This window comes from Orussus abietinus, unplaced genomic scaffold, assembly GCF_000612105.2.
Source record: "Orussus abietinus isolate OABI.00-Male unplaced genomic scaffold, Oabi_2.0 scaffold305, whole genome shotgun sequence".
In the NCBI taxonomy this organism is placed as follows: domain Eukaryota; kingdom Metazoa; phylum Arthropoda; class Insecta; order Hymenoptera; family Orussidae; genus Orussus; species Orussus abietinus.
Window position 1 is genome coordinate 79,618 of NW_019394454.1, and position 24,759 is coordinate 104,376.

General features: G+C 44.5%; 2 protein-coding genes across 3 annotated transcripts in view; one reads left to right on the plus strand and one right to left on the minus strand.

Annotated features, from left to right (window-relative positions):
* Positions 1-19,463, minus strand: part of LOC105703178 — a 95,342-nt gene extending 75,879 nt beyond the window's left edge. For both annotated transcript variants that reach the window (XM_012431349.2, XM_023432442.1), the window contains exon 1: positions 18,734-19,463. The gene's annotated coding sequence lies outside the window, so the exon portion shown is untranslated. The remainder of the gene's footprint in view (positions 1-18,733) is intronic.
* On the plus strand, positions 6,225-8,500 carry LOC105703177. Its single transcript, XM_012431348.1, has 3 exons — positions 6,225-6,918; positions 8,181-8,371; positions 8,456-8,500. Exons 1-3 carry the CDS (start codon positions 6,225-6,227, stop codon positions 8,498-8,500), a joined length of 930 nt encoding a protein of 309 aa, XP_012286771.1.
* Positions 19,464-24,759: the final 5,296 nt, after the last annotated feature.

Here is a 24,759-nt window from a genome sequence, read left to right on the forward strand (position 1 = left end):
TTTAGAGCAAATACGTACCTTTCCTTTCAAATCGATGCCATTTTGTGAAAAATGCATATTTTTGCAAATGGCTACGTATTTTGTTAGCTTTTGGGCTATAGAAACTAATTCTTTTTCGTTTATTGTTCTAACTTAAACCTGGACTGAGTTATCGTGCCCACCGCACGATCATCGATTTTCGCAGCGCTCCGGTAAATCGCCTTTCAAGCCGCCATTTTTGTAAATAAAGAAAAATACAAAAAAAGCATTTCTTTTGTTTAATAGTAGTATAATACCTTATTGTACTTCAATTTGGATAAAAACGTTTTAATTCTTAACAAAAAAATTCTTGAAAAACCGTAACTTTTGTATGAGTCAAAGTGGTGTAACCCCTTAAAGTGCTTCTAATTCAGTGCGGAATTTCCCCCCTATCTCTCACACTAAGTATAATCCTCGATAAACGCGGACGACCGATATCTCGAAGTGAGTAGATCATCCTCCGGGGCCTGATCGCACTTCCCGCGCTCATTAGGGGCATCACGGGCGTCACCCGCGATAAAGCATAATTAACGTTCCGCGACACTCCTGGCGTTCTCGAGGGTGCCCCTGGTGTCCCTGTAGTGGTTTCCTCCCGGGCCTCGTGCCCCCACTCGTGCCTCTCGGGCCCCATCGGCTCCCCCTCTCTTCCCCTCCCAGCCCCTTCCGCCGCCGTCAGGCCCCATCGGCTCTCCCTCCCCTCCCGTTCCGGCGGGCCTCGGGCCCCTCCATCCCCACCCAAGCCGCAAGGCGCGAGGCGATTCTTTAAAGGAGATCGACGGCGTTACCGCAGAGCCTCGTGCCTCCGCGGATTCCTGGCTCCCCCCTTCGCGAAGGACCGGGACATTTACTTGGGCCTTACGGAGCGAGTTTTTCAGGACCCGCGGTGGGCCCCCCAGCCGCAGCCGCAGCGTGCAACTGGCCAACATTCGATACCTCGACCGCGGGTGCATCCCAAAAAATTCGATCGCCCTTCGAAACGGATATTGTCCTTTTTGCGCGTCCACCTTAACCTCTTCTATCTCCTCGCGACCGCCGGGCCCTCTATGCTCCTTTTGCCCCGGGGGATCACGTACGACTGGAAGCGCTTCTTCATCGATCGTCGCCTGGAACGGCCTTACGGCCACCTGTCCGTAGGGCGCGTTTCTTTCGTAGGTTTTTCCCGCTTCGACGCAGGTTTATCGTTATCCTTCGCTTCTTGCGTTTATTTGAGAAACTGACGAATTGCAAAATGCCGAGGAAATTATGCTTCGTCGGGGGTACGGAGCAGGGCTCTACGTTAATATCTCGTCGCTGCTTCCATCGCGAAACAAGCCATTACCGTAATACCTAGAAGGAACGATTACTGCTCCCGGGCCGAGACAGCCCGAGTCACCGCGCATTACGGTAAACGTTCTCGTAAACCCCTAGACGATTAACGCGGTTAATGGAAAAGTAAATAACGATAATCGAGAAGCGGAGCGCGCCGGGAAACCGCGCGAGCGTTTCCCGAAGAATGGAAAAACTAAAACGGCGGGGGGGGGCTCACCTGTTGCGGACACTTTTCGAGCCCTAGCCTTTTACCCCCCGAGACAGGGTGCGCGTCGTATTCGCAACTTTGTTCGATCGCTCGTGTACCATAAATTACGCTCTTCCTATGGATGGATTACCTTTCCAGGGGGCCCGCAGTTACGTCTTTACGACGCAAAAACTAATAACGGCCGACCCAAGAGCGAAACTCAGCTTCCAACCTTCCCTAAGGGGTTACACTACTATCAGTGTCTGAAAGTCATTACGCTGTTTTGCAATTTTTTTCCTTTCTTTTTTTGGAAAAAGTTGAAAGCTAAATGCACCTTTTATCGATGGGACTTTGTTGTACGAGTATAGAAGAATACGACGATATTTTGTCTTTCCTTTTTTCAACACAAAATAGGGACTATGAAGCAGTCCTGCTACATCGCCTTGTCAAACCCCTTTAGTTAAGGTTGCGAAACCAATGGGATATTATTTTTCCAAGTCTATCAGTTTGACTTATAAAATTCGATTTCTTGTTTTAATCTTATCCTTAATGGGTTGACTTAAGGAAGAGCCTTGCAAGGGTTCACACAGGTTGCAAAGTGAAATTATTTACGCGGGATCATCGAGGAAAAGAAATATGAGACGTGTCGAAAAATCTCGCCGTTGCCCTCAGAGATCAATCGTTATTATCGGACCCATCTTTCAGTCTCTAGGTAAACATATCGTATATCCTTTCTGAAGCCGAGGGAGCGGCAAAAACGAGAAACGTCAACCACGAGGCATCGGTCCGCCATGATTAACCGAGGGGGTCACGCCGGACTCGGACTCCCCTGGAACAGGTAGAACAGGTGGAACAGGTGGCCGAGTGGTTGTTCCTCGGTTAAACAAATATCCCTCGCGGAATAAACGTAAACGCGTCTCCGTGCGTATTGCGTGCGGCCACGTGCGAGGGTCGACGACCCGACCCCGTAAGTGCTCGTACACGCGTAAATACTGACATCCGAAACCGGGTCAAGTCCTCCTAATGCAACTTCCGTAAATGTGCGATCAATGGAAAACTTAAGATGATACGAAAGTGGCATCGGTCAATCGTTCGCGACAGTATTCTCCGAATTGGGTGTAGCAATTTCTTTCAAATCGTACCATATGAATAAGGAGACCCTAAGGTAGGTTCTGAAACTAGCGAAATTTCATTGTTTATATAAAATTTGCAAAATATCCTACAATGAAATCTTCTTTAAATTGAAATTTTATGAGGGTCAGGACCTTTCTTACAGCTTCCATATTCACGTCGTAAAGTGTCAAACGATTCGGGTACTCTTAGTTCGGAGATAAGTTTCAACGAGGCCTCTTTGACGTCACTTTCATATCACCTCATCGACACGGACTTGCGATTCTTGAATTTTAGTTAAAAGTAAACGTAGATTTTTCGATCACTGAACTGCATAATTTACATGCAATCATCCCAGGGCTATTCGTAAAGCTCCATAAAAATTGGTAGGGCATCGATTAATCGCCACATTTTGTATTTCGATATTCAATCAAAATAAATCGTTATTGCCTATAACACGATATCGGGCAAATCATCCCACGTTGCGGTGCCTGGGGAACGGGAGCAATTTGAAAACCGCGGCGTCATAAAAAAATAACTCACAGTCATAATAAAAAGATGCAAATTTCGTCACTAAAAATGATTCATTATTAACGAAACCTCACAAGAGGGGCGAAGCTCCCCTCGGATCGAAGCAAGGAATCAGATGATCTCACATTCATACAAGAGATATCGATGGTGCCAGGATTTCCGTAAATGCCGCATTGAATTTCACGTATCCCCGTCAATTCTCCTCGATTCCCGGGACATCGGCTTCGAAAGTAAAGCCACAAAGCCAACAGAACTCGTCCAGGTTCCAGGCTTCGGTTACCCCGTAGCCCCCTCGGGAATAAACAATGCAAATCTCATGAAATCACGAACAAAATGCCCAGGGCGCGGCTGGAATACGTAAGCGAGGCCGAAGAGGGGACGAGCGCAAAGGCGCCGTGGAACAATGGACGGGATAGGAGAGGGAGAAGAATTAAAAATGCCGAAAAGGAAGTAAACGCCGCGGAGGGAAAGGGCCGGGGCCTTAGCTGGGCCTTTTTAAGAGGCTGAGGTGGTCACGAAAATAATGGCGCCCCGTCGAAGCCAAGCATCCGGGGACGAGACTCGCCTACCGATGCCTACATCTCGGTCGTTATAATTCCTTTCCGCTTTCCCACTTTTATTTTAACTCCTGACTGTCTCCCTCGCCGATTTTACCTCCCCTCTTTTTATACCGATCTATGAATACCAGACACCTACGCGTTCCAAGGTGGAGGGCCGAAGATAGGTCCTCGGCGATTACGCCGTCCACATACGGGGTTGGTTAACGCAACGTCGTAACGTTTCCATTGTGTGCGCCGAACCGGTTGTGGTCGGGGCCTTAAGGCTCTGCCACTGCACTTATTCGGGCCTGGTCTCGAGGCTTCGATGGAAACGAGCCCCGAAGAAAAACGAAGAGGTCGGCCCCGAAGAGGGGAGCTTTTCGTGCCTTTGGGCATTAAGGAGGGCAGCGGGTAATTTCGAGAGGCCCTGAATTACGTGCCGACGAAATTAACGACCCACCTGGGTCGATCTCTGGTATGCCCCGTAATATCGATAGATCGATTCCCGGTAGGACCCCCCTCCGAAGGATGCGATTAATGACCCCTGCTATTATCAAATATTTATAGTATCTGAAAAAGTCCGTGGCTCTGATGGGAAAATTTGTAAACAAAACGCCTCGGTGGGTGGGTCGATAAATAACGATCGTGAATGAATCGTGAATAAATCAAGGAACACCCATCGATGATCGATCTCTGTACGGTGGACGAGAGTAACTCTGGAATTTAAGTACCCGTTTCTTTTTCTCCCCTACCGTACGTGTACTTAGTCATTTTTGGAATTGCCGTTCGTCACGAGTTATCGTAGTAGTGCGTTCCGCGTGTTTGCAAAACTCGCGATAATTTTGAATATCATTTCACGGGGGCGGAAAACCAACCGACATCTTCCCGGTGGCCGTTCGCCAAGAGACCGGCTTCTTGCTCCCGATCCTCAGGGAACCGCATTGTGCGGAGCCCCGCGAATAAATACGCCGGATGGCCAGTGATTTATCGAACGTATTCGTATTATTTTTTTTTTTTTTCCCCGACTACCATCCGCTTACGCTGGTGGAGTGTACATGCGAGTGCTCGTACGGTGCGCGAAGAAAGAGAAAAACTTAAACTTGGCCCGAGAGTCGGCTCTTCGGGAAGAGAACCATCGAGAGGCGGCCATGAACCGCAGACCAGTGGTAAAATGTCTTTTACGTAAAGTTCTGCAGTTTATATCACAGGAGAATGTCGAAACCGACCGACAATGCTGAGGAGAATCGTTACACAAGTTGTGTGAGACTCTGTGAACGGTAACTTTTGAAATATTAAATGACAAATCTAATCCGTTGATGGATTCGACAACCAATCCAGCTAGTATATAAGAGTTGCGGCATAGTTGAATAATTAATTAATGCCGTAAACAGGAAAAACGAGGCTCGATCCGCAACTTTGGAGAAGGGCTCCAGGTGAATTGAAAATTTTGCGAATAATAACTTTTGAATTGCTCAACAGCTAACCTAAGTAATCAGTTGATGGGTTTGGTAACCAACAAGGTGAATTTATGAGGGACGTTATGGTGAAGTAATTGGAACCGCTATGTGACACTCTCGGATATTAAAATCTATAAATTAAACAATTTTCACGTATAAAATAAACGAAGGAGGGGTCGGACGATATTTAAAAAATTCCCGAGTGCGTGATATCGACATCGTATTTCACTCCAATTTTATAAAACGGGGTAAACTGATATGATGTATGAAAAAGGAAAAGCTACTTAACGAAATGACGGCTTGCGTGTAAATCAACCTCTGTACGGGGGTAATACGTGTTAACGTGCGACGTTTCTCGTGACGTCCCAGTACATAAAAGATTTCACTGAAATTAAGGGACAGAGGTACATATATATACGACGACATTAAACTCCACCCTAGGAAGGTGTGCTCGCGATTCAGTGTCCTCTGGGTCGGCGAACAACGAGGTTCCTTCGTTAATTTCATCTGTCCAGATAATCCAAAAATTCACTAAAAAGAAAATAAATACTCGTGAACCAGAGTCTCGGAATACTCTAAGGATACGTCAACGAATTACAATTCTTCGGTGTAAGACTTTCGCAAAATATTTGAGAGCCTATGCAGAGGAGAAATATCTCCTACACATTGAACTCCATTGTGAGATCGAACAAAGGTGACAAGGAAAGTCAGTCCGTTGCGACATACCTCGCGGTGTAAATTGCTTTTAATATTTCTAGAAGCAATCTAAGACTTCTTGACGGGGGCGTGAGAAATCCCGAGCTCTGAGTCACCCTCTAACCCGTCGACTTTGGTTCCGGGATACGTCATCGGCAGGACTTAGGCGATAACACAAAGGGATATTAATAAGTAATAAACAAATAAACAAGGCCAGAAGATGAAACGACAGAGATTGTAACCTACGTTCCAGGATCAAGACCAACGACGAAGAGGCTCCAACTACCATCGGCATGTTCTTTCCTTGCCACATTTAATATCCCTACGAGAGATCGGAGACTTCCACGAGAACCCAAGAAAATTGAATAACCCGGAGCCATGCCAGGGTCCATAGACTTTGATCTAGTCGACTTCAGCGGCAACCCTATGGAGAACGGAGTGGCGTCCATATACCGCAATATGAGCATCAATTCCAACGTCGACCTCACAGAAGCCGAGGCCATCATGGATATCTGCATCCTCGCGTCCGGTGGCTTCTCTAACTGTTTCCTCCTGGTGGTCTTCTTCCACCACGGCACTATGCACACCAACACGACAAGCTACCTAGTGAGTCTGTTCCTCTCGAACCTCGTCATCCTCTTCGGCATCCTCGGAGAGGTGCTGAAAACGTTCGTCGACGAGTCGTATGACCTGGACCTCGACTACGTCGCCTTCGTCACCTTCGAGGCATCCATCGTCACCCTGACGATATTCAGCCTCGACCGATACGTGGTCTTCTGTCGAAGGACGACCTGGGTATGCAGAACCCTGTCGAAGACGTCCACCGCGGTCAAGGCCGTGCTGTTCATTTGGTCTCTGGCCTCCATGTTCAGCGCCATGGAACTTCACCTTTACGCCCAGTTTCGGAGAGAAACCATAGCCTACGTCTTCGCTGGCTCCACTTTCGTCTTCCTCGCTCTGCCTACTATGGTTATCCTCTCTCTTCAGGGTCTGGTCATATACGAGTTCCAGAGACCAGGGTCTCTCATGCGATCGGCCAAAACCAAGGATATCGAGTGCTTCCTTTTACTGGGTGAGCTCTCGATCCTAGGATAATCCTCCCAATCTTGTGTGGAATATTAATTGTATTTTCTTTTAGAAACTTGTTTCAATGCGATTAGAAATTGCGGAACGTGTTCAAAATTCGCGTCTTCTCCCTGATTTTGATAAACTCTCGGAATAACGTCAAACTTTCGCTATTTTCGATCGATCTCGATCAAAGCGCTCATACATGTCGCGTTCATCTTTGACAATAAGTTAAAGAATTTGCGTCTGCCTCCTTACATGCCTCAATCCAAAAGTTTCTAACTAAAGATGCTTCTCGGTCCCATTGATTTTGTGGGAATCATCCGCGTCGCGAGGCGAATGATGAGAACTTTACATAAAGTGGAAATAATTTTGGGAAAAAATTTCATGTACAAAGGTGGCCTTCATTAATATTGAAAATATTGAGAAATACTAATGGGCATCATATTTTCCCATCACTTTTCCCATGAAACGTTGTACTTAGCTCGAACAACTTAATACCTATAAAATTGTTCATATCAAGTTTCATTCCAAGACGTTTCTATGCAGAAAATCTAATGATAAGAAATAATAAAAGAACTTGTTCAAGCTAAGCCCAAGAAAATAGAACATCGTTTCAAATGTGTATTAATTTCATTTCATCAGCCCTGCAGCTTATTTTGTTGGCAATAACAAGTAAAAAATCATGAGAATTCCTTCTTATATAAAAAATGATTAGTTCACTCTGTATAGGCGACGATTAGACAAGGTAGCTTCTAAAAACAATGCTGTTCTCGGAACAAAGGGGAAAACAATAAGATTCATCTGTCCTATACTTGTCAAGTCCATAACCGACGAAAAATCATGAATGGTCCTGTAATCGATACAATATCGCGCATCAAGATCAGGTTTTGAGAAAATGAGAGTTCGTTTTCTGACATTCGTGTTTTCAAATCTCAAAAGCGCTCCGAAGACCAGCTGGTTGGTTTGGAGGGCCAAGATGGAGAGGTACCCTGGACCTCGGCTCTTCGAGGCAGTATTACGATCTGGACCCGTTGATAAATAGACCGATTCGAGGGGAAGACATTGAGGAATTGGTCGATAGATAGCCTGGCGGACATATTCGTCAAGAACTGCTTCGGGGTGTCAAATCGCCCCGAAAGGATCGGGTCGATGTAGAACCATTCGGAGTTTCCTTTCGTAATGGTGTTACGCAGTTCCATTTCACTCTGGCCGTATAATAGCCCGTCAAGAAGACGTTTATCATAACGTATGTGCTTATGGTTCCAGTTGGCCTGACTCTGGGATTTTTCCTGACCATGGTGCCAAACCGAATAGCCCAAGCAGCCTATTACGTGGACCCCTCGATACACTGTCTCGCCTTCAACATTAACGTCTGCTTCTTGGCCGCCAAATTATCGCCTCTCGTGATGCCCCTTGTTTGTGCCATCGCATGGAAGAGGTTTCGAAAAGCTGCCAAGGTAAGTCGAGATTGCCCCGACTTGGCATTTAATTCTCCAGCATCGATGAGTGACACGTAAATTGACGCTGCTTATGCTCATCAGGAAACTCTTCGGGACTGCCGATGTCGTTCTCACAGGGACTCCTGACTTTGTCCGCAGGTTCCTGCCCAAAGCATGTCCAATTGGATTTCCGTAATTACTTTCCCCCCTTGGCCATACACTCGTCTTTGTTATAACCGTTGGAAATAAAAAGTGCAAAAGTACCCCGAGTCGATACTCTATTTAACTGGGCTTCAAGGTTCGGCTCTAGACTCATCGTTTCATACACTCGTTTTTGTTATAATCGTTGGAAATAAAAAGTGCAAAAATATCCCGATACTCTATTTAACTGGGCTCCAAGATTCGGCTGTAGACTCATCGTTTCATACACTCGTTTTTGTGATAATCATTGGTAATAAAAAGTGCAAAAGTACCCCGAGTCGATACTCTATTTAACTGGGCTTCGAGGTTCGGCTCTAGACTCATCGTTTCATACACTCGTTTTTATTATAATCGTCGGAAATAAAAAGTGCAAAAGTATCCCGATACTCTACTTAACTGGGCTTGAAGGTTCGGCTCTAGACTCATCGTTTCATATACTTGATTTTGTTATAATCGTTGAAAATAAGAAGTGCAAAAATACCCCGATACTCTATTTAACTGGGTTTCAAGGTTCGATTCTACACTCATCGTTTCTGACGAAGCGGGAGATATTTATCCTTCTTCGTCTCGTCTTAGGGAGAAAAGTAGTGCACTGCGGAGCTCTTGGCCTTTCGTTCGAGTTAACAGAGTCTGGGGTCGCCGAATCAAGGGCGCACCTAGACACGGAAGGAGTTCATCGATCTGCTGCAGAAATGAAATTCAACCAATTGCTAAGTGCACGCCGATGCCCCAGACTTTGCATCAAGGACCCTGGATCGGTGATTTAACGTTTCGGTATTGCGATATAAACGACACCGTCACCTTTCATCGTGTACTTCGCACAGATATAAGTATTCGAATGATTTATTAAAACTAAGTATCATTAATAAGTTTTAATACGTGCGATTGGAACTTTTCATGAGTTACAGAAGATAAGTGTTCAGCGGAACTCGTCAGAAATTGTAAGAAAAGGTGATGCCAAAAGCTGGATCTGAAATGACTGATTCGGATAAGTAAAGAAAATTCAAAGTCGCGCGACAATTCGACGCCTAATCGTTACCAATTCAATTTAAGTAAGCCGATTAAATTTTGAATGAACTGTCCCTATGATTGAACGATAAAGTATCGAATAAATTGACTCATTTCATTTTTAGTCACAACACTTTCGTCAACTTCCATTGGAAACTTATCATCTCCTGAAAATGGACCGCGGCAACAAGGATTATTAAACTGCGTGGAAAACATAACGAATACTGCCTAATCATGCGAGCATTGTCCTCACTTTTCGGAGTATTTAGTGGACATTCGTGCCGAATGCTGGCGCGTTTCGAGCATAATTTGGTTATGAAAGGACCGCCGAGACGAGCCATTGTACGCTTAACAAACGAATCCCAAAAATATCCCAGCTGATACGTTGTCACCATAATTTTCCTCGAGTCACTCCAGTTATTAGTTTTTTTTCCTTTCCAGATCCCTATTTTTCTTTCTTTTTTTTTCTATAACACGGGTAACAGTGCCCAAATAATTCGTCCGGGTAAAGAATTACGGTTAAAGCGAGTTCCTTCCGAAATCATGACGCATGGTCGGTCAGAAGTGAAGAATTTTTAGGTCTTACTTCGCCCCGACATAAATTCCAGCCGAAACGCGTTAATACGCCAACTTGACCAAATATTGTGCGAGGCGTTTCCATCCTGATCCTTAGTTTGCTTAACTCGTGCCAGAATGAAGGGAGCATAGCTTTATGTTGTGTTTGTGCATATGGCGATTTGCGATAGGGCACCTTTGAAGCCAGCGCTGCAAGTCCCTCTTTGAGCTTCTCACGAGCTTCCGGAATACAAAATGAGAAACGGACCTTTCAAAACCCCTCCAACGTGCCGAGGGTACTTTTATTTCACAATTAATATCACGAGGAATTGTAATATCGAGGGAAAAGCCTTGCCTACGTTCTCTTGCAGCGATTCCTTATCAGAGACTATTAAACAACGATCCCTTCCTTGGCTCTCGAGCATCTATCCGATACTCGGGAGCACCAAATTCAGGAAAGCTTGAATTGAAAACCAATGCCAGCCCTAGTAGCACAAACTATTTGCCCTATATTTTCTATATATTTAACGAATATCGTACATTTTGTAAATATTTACCAGACATTTGAAATATTTGCAAAACGTTTACTTTAGAATATTATCCTATAATATTTATATAATATTAGCTACATGTGTTTTCATTATATTTTTCTACCCGATATACGAAACATTTCGTTTCATTTTAATACAAGTATTTTTTAAATATTATCTGCCGAATACATTACAAACATTTTAAAAATATTTAAAATCAAAATTACACGTTTTGCTCCCGTAATGAAATAGCGGAACGAAAATATTAGAAAAATTTCTCGTGTTTCTTGATACCAAATGAAGTGTCCGATAATAGTCGTGAAGTAAAAAACGTATTTCTATTATATTAATAAGTTAAAAAATATTTCTCTATGTTTATAAATTATTGAAACTAAATATATTGAGATTTTCAACAAATATTTCAAATATCTTCGAATGAAATCTCCAAGAAATCTTAAAAAATCTGTCGCTTGAGATATTTAGCAAAAATTACACAGAAATATTTAGAAATTATTATATGCTACTAGGGAGAAATATAAATAACTTTTTGGTGGGCAATCCTTTAGAAATTTATTTTTAATTCGTACATATTCACAATGCATCAGAATCAAGCACCACGTTGCAGGAACTACGACCGGCCGATTTGGTTCCTTCATCGTAGTTTCCTTGAAACCTTAGTTGCCGACCTTATGGAGCTTCGAGGCGATATTAATTTGGACAACCTGCCCATGGACATGGACGGTGTCGCCAGTGAAGGCAGTTCCGACGTGAATTTAATAATAGATTTCTCGCCAAAAGAGCTACAATGCTTAAAAATCAATTTGTGCAAACCCAATAACCCCGTATATCGTTAGCTCGATAAAAAAAAAACCACTATGACCATCTCTCAGTAATGGAAAATATTTTTAAACCAAAGTGAAATCGCTGTCTCTTTACGTTATCCTTAATAGTGCACGTCACCTGACTTGCACGACTTTCATCTTTAGATCATGCGATGTCTTCCGGCGAGCGGTGTATTAATCATTATTTTGATAGGTCATTTAAGAAGCGATTGCAGTCTGATTTGTCCAAACTACTTTAACGGGTGAGTAATCGAAGGAAATGGATCGATGAAATTGTGCGCAATAAGTGGAGCGAAAAGAGCCTTAAAAAGTCGACAGACGTCGAGATTGGCCCGGCAACTCTGAACTCGCTTAAAGTCGGCTCTTGCCAGATCGATTAATAAACTCTCATAATATAAGACAATCGTACTTTAAGCCAGTTTCGCCTGGCTCGAGCTCTGCCCAAGTTTTAATGAAAACCGCGGCCGAGATACCCGGAAGTTGCAGGTCACTTTGAGCTTGACGCGAGAGACCGAAGTACGGAGGTCGGACTTTAACGTTAGTCCTTTGCCAGGTGACACGCGTTAACCGGAAGTTGACATTTCCACTTGTCCAAAGAACGAAATAAAAATAATTCGACACCAGGCTACCTCGATTATACGTAAGAAAAATTAATATATTAAAAATCAGTTATATGAACATTCGTCAGACGAACATTCATCGAAGAAAAATCTGCATGCATTTTAAAATGACTGAATACCTTGTCGGTAAAATTACACGTACAAAGTAGAATGGAAGGACATCGTGGTTAATAATTTTCTGCGATCTGGATTGGCCGAAATGTCGCTTAAAAAATTGCGGCTGATCCCTTAGGTCGAACGAAAATTTATCGAAGAAAAATCTGCATGGATTTAAAATGACCGAATCCCTCGTTGGTAAAATTAAAGTACAAAGTAGAATGGAAGGACATCGTGGTCAATAATTTTCTGAGATCTGGATTGGCTGAAATGTCGCTTAAAAAATTTAGGCCGACCCCTTGAAAATCAAGATAAACCAGGATATCTCGCGTCTCTGGAGTAGTCTGAGGAGCTGAAGGAAATGGTGGGGAGGGAGGTAAAAAGACTCCAAAGAGTCAAAGACTTCTGGATCTTCGGGACAGGATCGTGACTCAGGATCGCGTCTGGAAAGTAGAGCGAACAGTGTTTCCACGTGATCGCTAAATCCGTAAGCGTAAACACCGAGGCAAATTTGTAAAGAGTCGTGGGCTGCAAAAGACTGCGTAAAGATCGGGATGCTTTATAGGTCGCTCTAAAATAGATCGAAGGCTAAAAAGCGACAACACCTCGGACGTTCCCTTAGATGCGTATCGAAGGTGTCGAAACGAAAGAAATGTAGCCAGGAATAATAGTAGAATAAATTGTAGACTCTTCAAAAGGATGAATATCGAGCCGGAAAAGAAAAGAAAGAAACAAGATGAGCCATTAAAATGAAACAAAAAAAATTTGCTTCAAACGTCAAGTAAAAATAATGAGATTCTGTGTCAAAATAATCCAGCCAAACTTGGGGGAAAAAAAAAACAGAAATAAGGAAGGATTGAATTCGTCGAGGAGCACATCTCAAAACTACCCTGGGAACGTCGTAAGCGAGTCGCGTTTTATTAAAAGGGAGGAAAACCTCGAGCCATCGACCCGCCAATACCACGTGCCAATTCGCCGATCGGGGAGCCTTAAAATTGATCCGTCCCTCGAATATGAGATTAAGCCCCAAATCGGAGTCTGTCGAGCCTTTCGAGCGTCTCAGGGAGGAACTTTATTGCCGATTGCCCGGCCACGAGCGCGTCGGCTTGTAAATATTCACCCGGGGGAAAGTCGGCGAGGGAAAGCGACGCAACGAAGGGGCAAAAAGCGTAGATGTCACCCAGTCGGCATATATCGAGATCGATCGGAGCGAACACGGCCGGGTGACGATTAAAATTAAAAACTGTACCTCGCGAGCCGCCCCGCAAATCCTATATTTTTCACCCCATGGTTTTGAGTCGCTACTCGGCGACATAACCATCCCCGTGGACCTCCCATAACGCAGAGCAATATGCCAGATCCGAATCCGGGATTATGGTTTTACGGTATTAATTTTAATCCGATTTGCCCGGTCTTGCGGCGTCGGTACTTAGCTCGACTCTGCCGCTCAAAGGCTCGTCAAACTCTGGGCCGAGCCACCGGAAACCGGGCCGGACTCTCTCCGACCGGTTGGAAGTTAAATTAATTAGTATGAAATTCCCCCCGCCTTTTTCCACCTAAATTCGTGGCTTTTCCCGAGAACCTTGGCGTAGGTGGCACGTTTCTAGATTTATGCGCAATTAAAATCGCTTCGTTGACGGTGAAAAGGGGGTTCCGACGTCTGATTGGGAGGGAAAAGGTTAGGTAACCTAGAAATTGACGCAAAAGTGTAAATGTTTCCGCCCGAGGATTTAAAGATACGGTGGAAGGAACAGAGGAGCTTGGCCGGCAGCTTTAGCGCAGCGGACGCGTTTGTGGTTTTATTCTTTATTCGTTACGGAGGGCAACAAATGCCTTTAGAAGCGCGAATAATGGACGGGAAGCTCGTCCGTGTAGTAATTTACCGTGCCATAGTTTCGATTATGTAAGGTCGATTCCATGGTTGGCAGAGATTGGGGTTGGGATTTCGATGCCGCGTTTATATCTACCTCCTTGGCACTCAAACGTGTCTTGGAATTTGATAGGACCCCGAACAGAGAGACTCGTCCAAAGAAACGCCGTAACTGGGGTTTGGTGGAAAAGGGGGCACAAATGAAAAAGGCTCGTCGCACGGAAAACGCGAGTCCCGTGTGAATCGCTCATTGTTCTTGAGCGAACAATGAAGCGTCGTTGGCGAAATAATGGCCGAGGTCGGGACGGAAATTGAAAAAGAGGCCTACAAAACGCCACAAACTACCGGCAACGCGCCCGACGTCCGATGGCCGTCGTGTCGCATCGATGCCACCACCGATGTGCAAATTAACTTTCAATTACAATTGCGGAGAGCTACCTCTCAAATATTGCCATTCAATTGGAGTTACTTACAGTCCCAACAACGTCAAGTTATCGAGCTCCGGATCGCTCTCCTGTAACCGAGCCCCATACAAATTTCCCTCGAGGCTGCTCTCCGGTTCGCACGTATTAATTAATTTCATAATCTTGATCGAACCGAAAGGACGACCTCGCTCATCTGCATCTAATAAATCAATTAATACGAGATCCTGGAGCTTCGCCGACAAATTCGGGGTGCAAAATTCGACCTGCACCACGTGCTACCGGGGGGCTATCAAGATGCTACAAAACACGAATTCAAGATCTTCGATATAATTTTTCTTAAAAAAATAAAAATAAAAATAATTTCTTTCTATAATAATAGACACATTGCAGGTGACCCGAGGAACAAATTTTTTTAATTGGGAAACAGATTAACGACAAAAGAAAACACTAAATCTTCCCGTTTATTTTATTTGACTGTGCTAAAGTGATCGTGCCAACTTAACAGACGTCAATTTTGAACCCTAAAGAAAAAGGGTTCGTCCTCGTCCATCACGTTTAGAGTTAGAAGACGTCTTTTACCTGTACCCTTTAAATGGCTAAAAAAAAAAACGTCTCTAAACCCTGAAAGTGAGGTCTGGAGACGAGCCAAAGTCTTTAGTGCCGTCTCTTTGGAAGGAAATAGGAAGTAAATGTTAATTCTTCCCTAAAACAATAATTGCCTTACAAGCACGTTCGCGTAGCCAAAGTTACAAACCACAGTAACGTAAAGTCGCGATCGCTCGTATCGGTCAGGGGCCCTACGCGATAAGTCTTTTCCTTGGACTGGCTACCATTTTAGCCAACGAATTTCTTAATCGCGTTCGTAGCGCGGCGCGACCTCGTTCATTTGCATCTAATAAATCGATTAGAGCCTGACCGTCGAGGTTTGCCGGCAATTTCGGGCCGCTAAGTTGGCCGGGGCCGCGCCACCTGCTAGGACGGGGCGAAATTGCCGCAAGTACCGAAACTAAGGCCATTAAAGTCCGCTCCTTCCTCGGTCCTAGGGGTCACTGCCTGCTGCCAGTTCACCTGTCGGCATAGAGCAGTATACGGTGCCCTGCAGGCAGAAGAAAATAGCCCCTCCATGGAAACCCTCCTGCACTAGCCCGACCTATTCGCCACGGAGACGTTCCATTAAAGCCAGTCCTTTGTTCGGCTCGCGCCGCTTTTCAGAAAGACTCGATCAACCGGATTAAATAATACATCCGAGAAACGAAACAGTAGGTCCCAACTATAGGCACCGAACTCCTGCAAACCCGATGTTCCGCCTCGGTGAATTATCCAATAAACTCCCCAAAAAATAGGTAATCCATAAATAGAGACACAGCGGCCGACAAAGAATCGAGCAATGATACCTACTGCTACCCGAATGATCTCCATGGCTTCTTTCCGTGGAAAAAAGAAAAGAAAGAAAAAGGTAAATGAAAGTAACTCGGCGATTATGACAATTTATTACTCGGACATTTTTAAAAGGTATTCGGAAGGAAGATCGAATCATTCGAGCGAGCGAGCGCTACCTGAAGCGTTCCCGATCGGTGAGCCTCAATTAAACGTGACGAGTAGTTAACGATTGTCCAGGTTAAATCGATCGACCTCCGGAACGTCAGGGATCAATCGCTTTTACGGAGTTATCGACGAGGATTTTATGAAACTGTGAGAGAACGACAGCTGAGGAGGAGAGAACTTGTTACCAGGCATTGCTGCGTTTTGCGGTAAACCAGAACCCAGGGGAGAGTTTCAGTGGATTTGCCGAGTGCATTTTCTACAGCGAGCTCTGTCGGTTTCCGGCATCTCTACCCGTTATGCACTTACGATAATTATCCATCGTAGGATCCCAGTACTCCGTGTCGCTTACCTGCTCGTTTCTTCTAAAATACTTTCGCGTAAACTCCTTTCTCGAATTTGAATTAACGTCATTTAAAACGGCGCGTTAACTACACCGTTCCATTTTGCAATTTTTTTTTTCTTTTCGCGCTGTAAGAGCATAGACTTTATTGTTGCGTAAGGTAACAAGGAAGGAGGCAATGTCTTTGGCAATACCTGCAGGGGAATTTCCGCAAATTGTGTGTCGCATTTAACTGAATCTAACCGCTAAACGCTATATGGCACAAAGTAGATTTACCTCCGAATGCGATTCAGACCGACTGCTCTGATTCAGAGACGCAGAAAATGAAAGCCGGCGTGCTTATCGCATGCGTGTACGTGCAGCTTAGACTGGGAATGGCATAAACAAATCAAATGCAGCCCGAGAGACGCAAATGTAATTCCATACCTAGAGACATCTGGCAACGATACCGTCTGACGACCGCAATAAAGGAAAATGAGTTCAACCACCCTAAATCGATGCCTCGCGTACATAACGCAAGCTCGTACCACTTCGACTATAATTATACGATCGATTATTTCGCTAGCTGAAGTCAAGTTCAAGTTGAATCGATGGCTACTGCACTTTCCTCCGATTTCACTCGAAACTCGTCCTACCCTGTGTACATTTCTAAATCTAGGCCTAACAACCGTGACTTCGGAATAACGAACCGTTGGTACACTGTTAAAAAGATATTTTAATTTTACATAATTCTTCTTAAGTTCCATTCAAACATGGTATATTAACTTTACAACATTTTGTATATATATTTCATAAACTCGTGTTATATAGGACACAAGTGTATTAATTTTCCTATACAATTTCGCGAAACTATGACATATTATAACATTGTAAATTCACTTAAATGTTTGTAATGACTACTATCATGTATTGAAAGTGTAGGAAATTTATGAATATTTTTAACGAGGTACCATTCCCTCTTTCACGACACGTTCCATTTAAGGGGAGCAAACCACCCCTTTAGACGCCCGAAAATGAGTAATTTTTAAGGAATTTTTTTAATAGTGATAAAATAATCGCATCATTTTTAAATTTTCACATTATTTTATTACAACTTTGAAGTGTTTAAAAACATTTTTGTTTTCTTTTTGATCTATTTATCTTTTATCCCGCGTTAAGTCTCTCGTGCCTGCGAGTAGAATTATTAACGCGACGATGCAAGTAAAGCACGAATAGAAAGAGGCTTCTTATGCTTCGACTATGCAGTCAATGGTGCCAGTAGTCATCTCACGTCCCGGAGATGAAAAGCTGAAAACGCGGGCCGTAAAAAGCGCGATTTGTGGTTCCACTGTGGTGGAAACATAAAAAGCATCGGATGCCATCCCAGGTATTTACGTCCCTTTATGATGGCGCCGTAAAAGCTGCTACGAGGCCCGTGGCTTCGTCTCAGTTCTTTCGGCATTAGTTCGCGAGTTCTAAAGCGTTTATCGTCGGAAAGACGTCACTCGTCACGGCTCGTTACGGAAGCCCATTCCCTGCAAATCGCCGACACTTCTCCGCGAATCCAATTCTTTCCTTTAAAGGGCCCTTCCCTCGCGTCGCCGGATTTCCTCGTTTTTCCCTGATACCGGGGCGTAAATCATAGCCCTACAAACGGCAACTTCGATATTGCCTCCGGTACGACAATCTATTTTCAATTAAATCGCACCTCAAGTAAAAATATCTTCCCCATTGGTGAACATTCCTTACGAGTTTATTATTACTTTTGGGAATTAAATTCCATCCCATGACGCTCAGAGAATATCTTTCTCATTTTTACGTTAAAGACGGTTCCCTCTGGAAACTTACTTTTTTTTTTGTAGCGCCATAAGGTACGACTTTTAATATCTTCATTAATGCATGAAAAACTACCGAGAGCTCCCTTACTCAAAGAGGCATTAAAAGAGAAGGTAAATGATTTCGTCTCTCTTAAGATTCACTGCCAAGTTAAGTGCTAATTAAGCGCGTAAAGATCTGAGAGATCTCCAGACACACTTTCGTGCAGAAACGGTGACTCGGTAACGCAACGTACCTGCGATTCTTCTCTCACGTGATACATACATAAGTACTCATTCTATCTCAAAATTGGTCTCTCGATGCTTCGGGATAAATTAAAATTAACAGGCTCATTATTATAAGTTAAAGAAGTGCAAAGTCAGGAAACATTCGAGGAAATGTCCCAATTCGCCTAGCTTTTCTCTCAATACTTAACAAATGCGAGCACATGTGCAGTCTTGCGACGCGTGTACACGTGAACGCAACGCATATGCGCATTGGCATTACCTGTCTACAAATAAGCGACTCGTCGCGTAAGTTGTATATCAACTCACCGTTGCAGTCTGCAATCGTCCACGATGAAGTCGTCCAGGTTCCTCGAAACACTCCAAAGTCCGTAAAAAGTGAAAATCTTCGAAGCGAGGCTGCGCGCGTCTCGAACACAATCCGGCCGGTAATTGAATTACACCGTGCAAAAAAAGTCGTCAATAGTTCTCTAATTAAAAGAAACCTCCGGAGCCATCACGTGCGCCTCCGTGACTCGCTCACCAAACTTGAGCGTCCTAGCACGTCATATCGCGCCTCTCCACGCTCGTGGACCTCAACCGAGTCACCTCCATCCAGTCGGAAACAACGACAACCTTGGCGCGGTTAAAAGGAATTCCCAAAACTGTAACGAGCGTCCACGGCAGCCGACAAACGTTCGCGCGGCATCCCGGCGATTTCGCAATTACGCCTCCCACTGTCCTCTCCACCCCGCGTGGGGATAAACGTCACGTGCGGTTTACCATGTAGCGTTATATTTCGGCGCACCTCCCTTGCGATACCTCGTTCGAATCTTCTTCCTCCCGCCGACGTCCAGACACATTATCAACCCGCCATTAGGGGAATTTCTTCCTCTCGTTTGCCGGTTACGTCGAGGCCGCAACCGTCGTTCCTCCAACTGTCACTTCCGCCGGCGCCGTCGCGCCTCGTTATTTCGCGGCTTTCCGTCCGTTTTTTAATTAACTATCTCGTCATTAGGAATGCTATCGAAAATGCGTACCTAGTTTCAGGCGGCTGATTTACTTCGAGGGTTACTTCGAGATCGCCACCCGACACCGTTCGGATCGTGAATCGATCGAGAAATCTCGATGCGAAGCCGAGGCGCGCGCGGCACAGCAGTCACGGCTCGGCAGTCGGCGCGCACTGCAACGACTACTCGCCGCGCCACGCGACTCCTGCACTCGAAAGCCGCTCCGGCCAAGATGGCCGCCGCTCCGAGGCCTCCCATTGGTCGGCGGCGGTCAGGTGCTCAACCTCGCCGTTGGCGCCGCCGAACGCGGGTGTCTCGCTCTTCGCCCGCGCGTTGATAACGACGGGATGCTTAACAATCGCGGCCTTCGGCGTTTTCGCATCAATCCGCCACTGATAGTGCTAATTACAACCCCGTTCGAGTGGACAGATGAATGAACAAAGGTAATTCGAATTAAATCCCTTAATCAAGGATTAATTAATGCGCGATTAGACTTCGAGTGGTTACCTACCAGCGGACCTACCATGAGGTTAGCTGAGCTTTTTGACGGTGCGACACAAATCCCACCGATTCAATGTCAATTTCACGTCAGTTATTCCTCTATCGATTTACTATTTGTAAAAGGGAATCTTATCGCAGGCGAAAATGGAAAAAAAAATGTAGATAAAAATTGAAAAATTAGATTCGTACTGAGGGATTATTGATCGTCACGTACGTCGGGCGAATCACCGATTTCGGACTGTAAGAAAGGAAATTCTTTCGCGGAGGTTGAGAAAGTGTGAGTTTATTTAGGTGTTCCTGTTTCTAGTCCCGGAAAATGTAGGACGTTGCTGGGAAAGCGTAGAATATTTTATTATGCTTTAAGTTTATTATATACTCGTCCCGAGTATTTTCACATATATATTTATACGGACTGGAACATTTTCCGAGTTATTAAACAATTGAAGAATAGCAATAATACGGCATGGCGGTGTTACCTAAAATATATCCTAACCTATTCAATTTCTGTAATAGTTTAGGTTAGTTTCAAAAGTCCTGAAGTTGATCCAGATCCTGAGGAATAATAAGAAATTCGCTTAATTTCATCTTCGATCTTCGATTTCTCTGAACAGTGGACTGCGTGATAATAAACATACCAAAATATATGGAAGAATGTTAACAAAACGATGGAAGTAGGGAAGTAGTCAAAAGCAGCCAAGTATATAGCCTCTTTGGTTTTCTTTCTTCATTGTAACTCGAACAATATTCAGGTCCGACCCTTAAATATATATATTAAATACTTGGGACGACGTCCTCTACAATGTATAAAAGTTGTACGAAAATCAGAGAAGATCACCCTTTTATGCATAATTGCCAAAAAATGTTGTTTGTTAATATTTGCCATCCTTGTTGAAAAATAAAGTAAGATGTCTTCATGACCAGCAGCATCAAAAACACTTTTAACAGAAATTAATATACAGCGTCAACGTGATACTGAAAACATGCGTAAAAGGTTTGAAATGAAAGAAAGTTCGAAAAACTTTACTTTAAATATATATACATTCCGCCAGCGTTTCCTTTTTTCTATAACTTTTTCATTGATTCAGTTTCTCCTGCCGAAACCAATAATTTAAAATTCAATCTAAACCGATAACATACAAAATAGGATACAAAAATTTGCCCTTCATGCTAATTAATAATTTTTACCAAACTTTTTGTCCCTTTTGTCAGGGTGCGTCGTGAGATAGGAACTCAACCTTATGTCTTAAAGAAACTGAATGTATAACAAAATTTACTTTCATATAAAAAATATATAATGCACTTAATTCGCGGCAAAGGACAAATTTCTTCACTATTTCTCATAGCATACTCTATTAGGGTATATATACACGTACGAAGCATTCACAAGTAGAAATTAATAGTCCGATTTAAAATACAAATTGGTCTTTCGTCCTCAAAGCCTTCCGCAGCCCGAGAGGCGGCGGGGGTGCTCAACTTCGTCACCGGGTTAGCCTTGAACGTCGCGAAACGACTGCGGGCCGCACTTGTCGCACGCCGATAGCGACGAGCGGCGTTCGGCAAGCCACCGAAACGGAAAAAAAAAAACTGACGCTTTAGCGCGTCATTTTCCCTAATCGAAATGGAAATACCAAGCGAAGCGGCAAAAGCTCGAATGCTTCCGTCGAGCACCCTCCACGCGGCAGAATAAACCGGCACGTTCCCCGTCGAATTCTGTCGCGGTGAATCGGAAGTTTCATTAAGCTTGGATAAAAAATTCCATACGAGCCGATAGAAAGAGAGGAGAGAGCCCGCAATTATTGAGGTTATGATCGATCGGCGGGTCTCTTTCCCTCCCGCCGATCGGAGGTCTCTCGTTCTCTTTGCCACATGACTGCCAGAGGAATGCAGGCAACTGCAAATTTCCGGTAGGCCGCCATAGAGGCCGATTCCAAGCGGAATGGGCGTATATCTTCAATAACGCCGTTCCAAGCCGCGCTCGTCTCTCTTCCGTCCGCGCGCCGGTCGCGTCTCCGTCTCTCTCCCACTCGCGCTCGGGCAGCGCGTTTCATCTCTCTCCCGCCCGCCGCGGACTCGACAGTTCCTTCGCGCGTCGCTTGGCGGCAGCACCGGCGCTTTTCCGTCTTCGCGACACACTTCGGACCGCCGGACGCGTAGATCAATTTTCTCGCACAAAAGGTATCGATACGATGCGCTCCACACCGCAGAACCTCGATTACGTCGTCCGACCTGCAAGCTGGAAACGAGCCCAAAACAATAGACCCTATCTAAAGGCTCGGACCCGAGGAAGTCAAATTTGCGAGAGCTGTTCTCACATAGTTCTTACGGATAATGTAAACGTTCCTGAAAACGAACTTGCGCAAATTTATTGATAGTACACGCGCAAATTCCAGCTTTTCTAGCAAGAAATGTCGCACTTTACCCGTGACACCCGATCTCCCCTTATCTGCATTCTTCCGTTAAGGCATTAATACGATTCACTTTCGGTGAATATTATAAACATGGAACTCTTAAAAACAGCCGTTCTAAATGTAGTATGCACATAGTTGATGCTTTTTCAAGATACAGGATTTTAAAATTTCGTGTACAATCCCGCTCGTGATTTTAGTGCGCGAGTATTTGAATTTCAAAGAGCATGTATATTGAATTTTAATTTTATACCGTCCTTTTTTGTCACATTTATGAGAATTTATAGGCAATTGTGCATGAAGATACACGTACGGGTGAATGTAACATAATGCGTACGGCGTTACAGAATATGTAGATATACCAAAATTGCCATACTTTTGCAAATTGATGTTAGATCCCTTACACGTACACCGTTGTTTATATATTTCAAGATCGCATTCTAGTACATTTATGAACATTTTTACCGACTTCTTTTCTTATCTTATCATTCTGTTCCGAATTATGAATCCTCACATTAAAATGGTGTTCTTCGAAATGTAAGGTACATTTGTCCGGTTTTCACTTTGAGTGCCACTATTGCCAGTTTTAATATACAATTTTATTCAGAAGTGTTTCGCAATTTCGAAACATCTTTAACACATTAGCGACCGGCAAATTTTTTCCGTTTCAAATACTGAGTACCGGCGAAAATAATGAAATTCTGAAACTGGTTGCCGCAAACTTGTATCGTTAAACAAGGATAAAAATGATAAAATTTGTGCACCGCGCCGGCTAACAATTAGTGAGCCAGCTAAGCAGGACGTGATTCACATCAGCGGCAATCAGGGATAGAATTAAAAATGACGTGAATTCACGTCAGCGGCAACCAGGAATAGAACTTCAAAAGACGTGAATTCACGTCAGCGATCGCGAATGTGTTAACAGTGTACTGGAACCATCCGGTAAGGTAATTTTCGGGGAGGAATTTGTATTAGAAAAATAAAGCGCGCCGCTAGGGCTTCTTTTTCCTATTTCGAAATGAAACTAAATCGGCCACGAGAACAGCTTCGTGTCTGTCTCCCTTCCATCTGATCATTTGAGGAGCGCAACTATATATTATCTCATAGGCTACCGTTATAACCACCGATTCCGAGGGAAATGGGCGTACCTCGCGGGAAGCCCGCTCCATCCCGTGCCATGGACGCTTTTTTCGCGTTTTTAAAGGTTTTGGTCGACAATCTGGGCACCTTCCCGTCTTTTCAGATGTTTTCTACCTCCCGAGATCCTTCTCGACTCTTGCTTCCTCCTCAGAAACTGAAGTCCAGTTAAGACGTAAATCTGTTTTATAACCCGAAAGTATGTTAGAGATTTTACTCTCGGTTTCAATGAAACCTTTCCGCGGGATAAATGGAACAATAGTGGCGGATCGTCGAAGCCAAACGGCAGAATTAACAGGACATTGGAGTCGAAAAAGTTTCCCGGAAACTTGGCCCACTGTTTATTCCCTAAGGCGTACACTTGTAACGATTAGGGTGAGTACGGAAGTGAGTTTTAGAGCCCCCTCGGGCTGGTCTAAACGCGCGCCATTAAAACTAATGTCCGCGGCAAAATGGAAAAGAAGTCCGCCGCGAAATCACCGAGCTCCAGAATACGCCGGAGATTCAAGGTCGGCAGACAATTACTGCTATTGGAAACGATTTCTGCACACCTTCGGGCGTCCTGGCACGCAACAAGGATGCAATCGTGCATCTGGTCTGCTCCTGATCATCCAGGAAAGATCCTGTACAGATTTACGTGTCTTACGAAAATGTGCTCGATTGCGTATGTAGCCAAAAATCCACATTTCACTCCTTTTATTTCTGCATTTCCTCTGACCGCTTTCTTCGCGTTACCGACAATAAACCGCTGATTTCCCACCGCATTCAGCGCTGTTTCTACCGTTATTATTGCGAGTTAGTAGCTAATTTCTCATCTGGCGAGAAACGGCCACACCCTACAGGCTGTATAATAAAAAGAGGTACACAGTGCGGGGAAAATTACTTGGGGGAACGAGGTTGGTGGCTCGAAGGCGACATTCGGCGAGGCGTTAAAAAGGTGGGCGAGAGCCGGCGAAAATAAAGAAGGCCGACCAGGGGCAATCTCTTTCTAGCAAAATGCAAAGGCAACAGTTACGGCAGTTTGCCGTAAAATGGAGTTCCACGAGCAGGGCCGAAAAAACCCGTACTACGGGAGAGAAGAATCGTTCGACCTCTTTTCCGTCGTAAAGTCGATCCTGGAGGATCGTCCGTAATCGTCCTATCGGACTTCCGTAATTCGACATTCCGTCCCCGGATTATGCACCCTGATTATTTCCGCGGAATTCCTGCCTTAGGGCCCGAGGTGTAAGACGCGGGTAGGATGGATAGAAATTTAAGAAAAATCGGGAAATCTCCCGTGCCCGGAAAGAGAGCTCGAGCCTCT

Coding starts and splice junctions, on each gene's coding strand:
- LOC105703177 (XM_012431348.1), top strand. CDS start 6,225: ATGCCAGGGTCCATAGACTTTGATCTAGTCGACTTCAGCGGCAACCCT. Junction 6,919..8,180: donor CGAGTGCTTCCTTTTACTGG/GTGAGCTCTCGA, acceptor TTATGGTTCCAG/TTGGCCTGACTCTGGGATTT. Junction 8,372..8,455: donor GGTTTCGAAAAGCTGCCAAG/GTAAGTCGAGAT, acceptor TATGCTCATCAG/GAAACTCTTCGGGACTGCCG.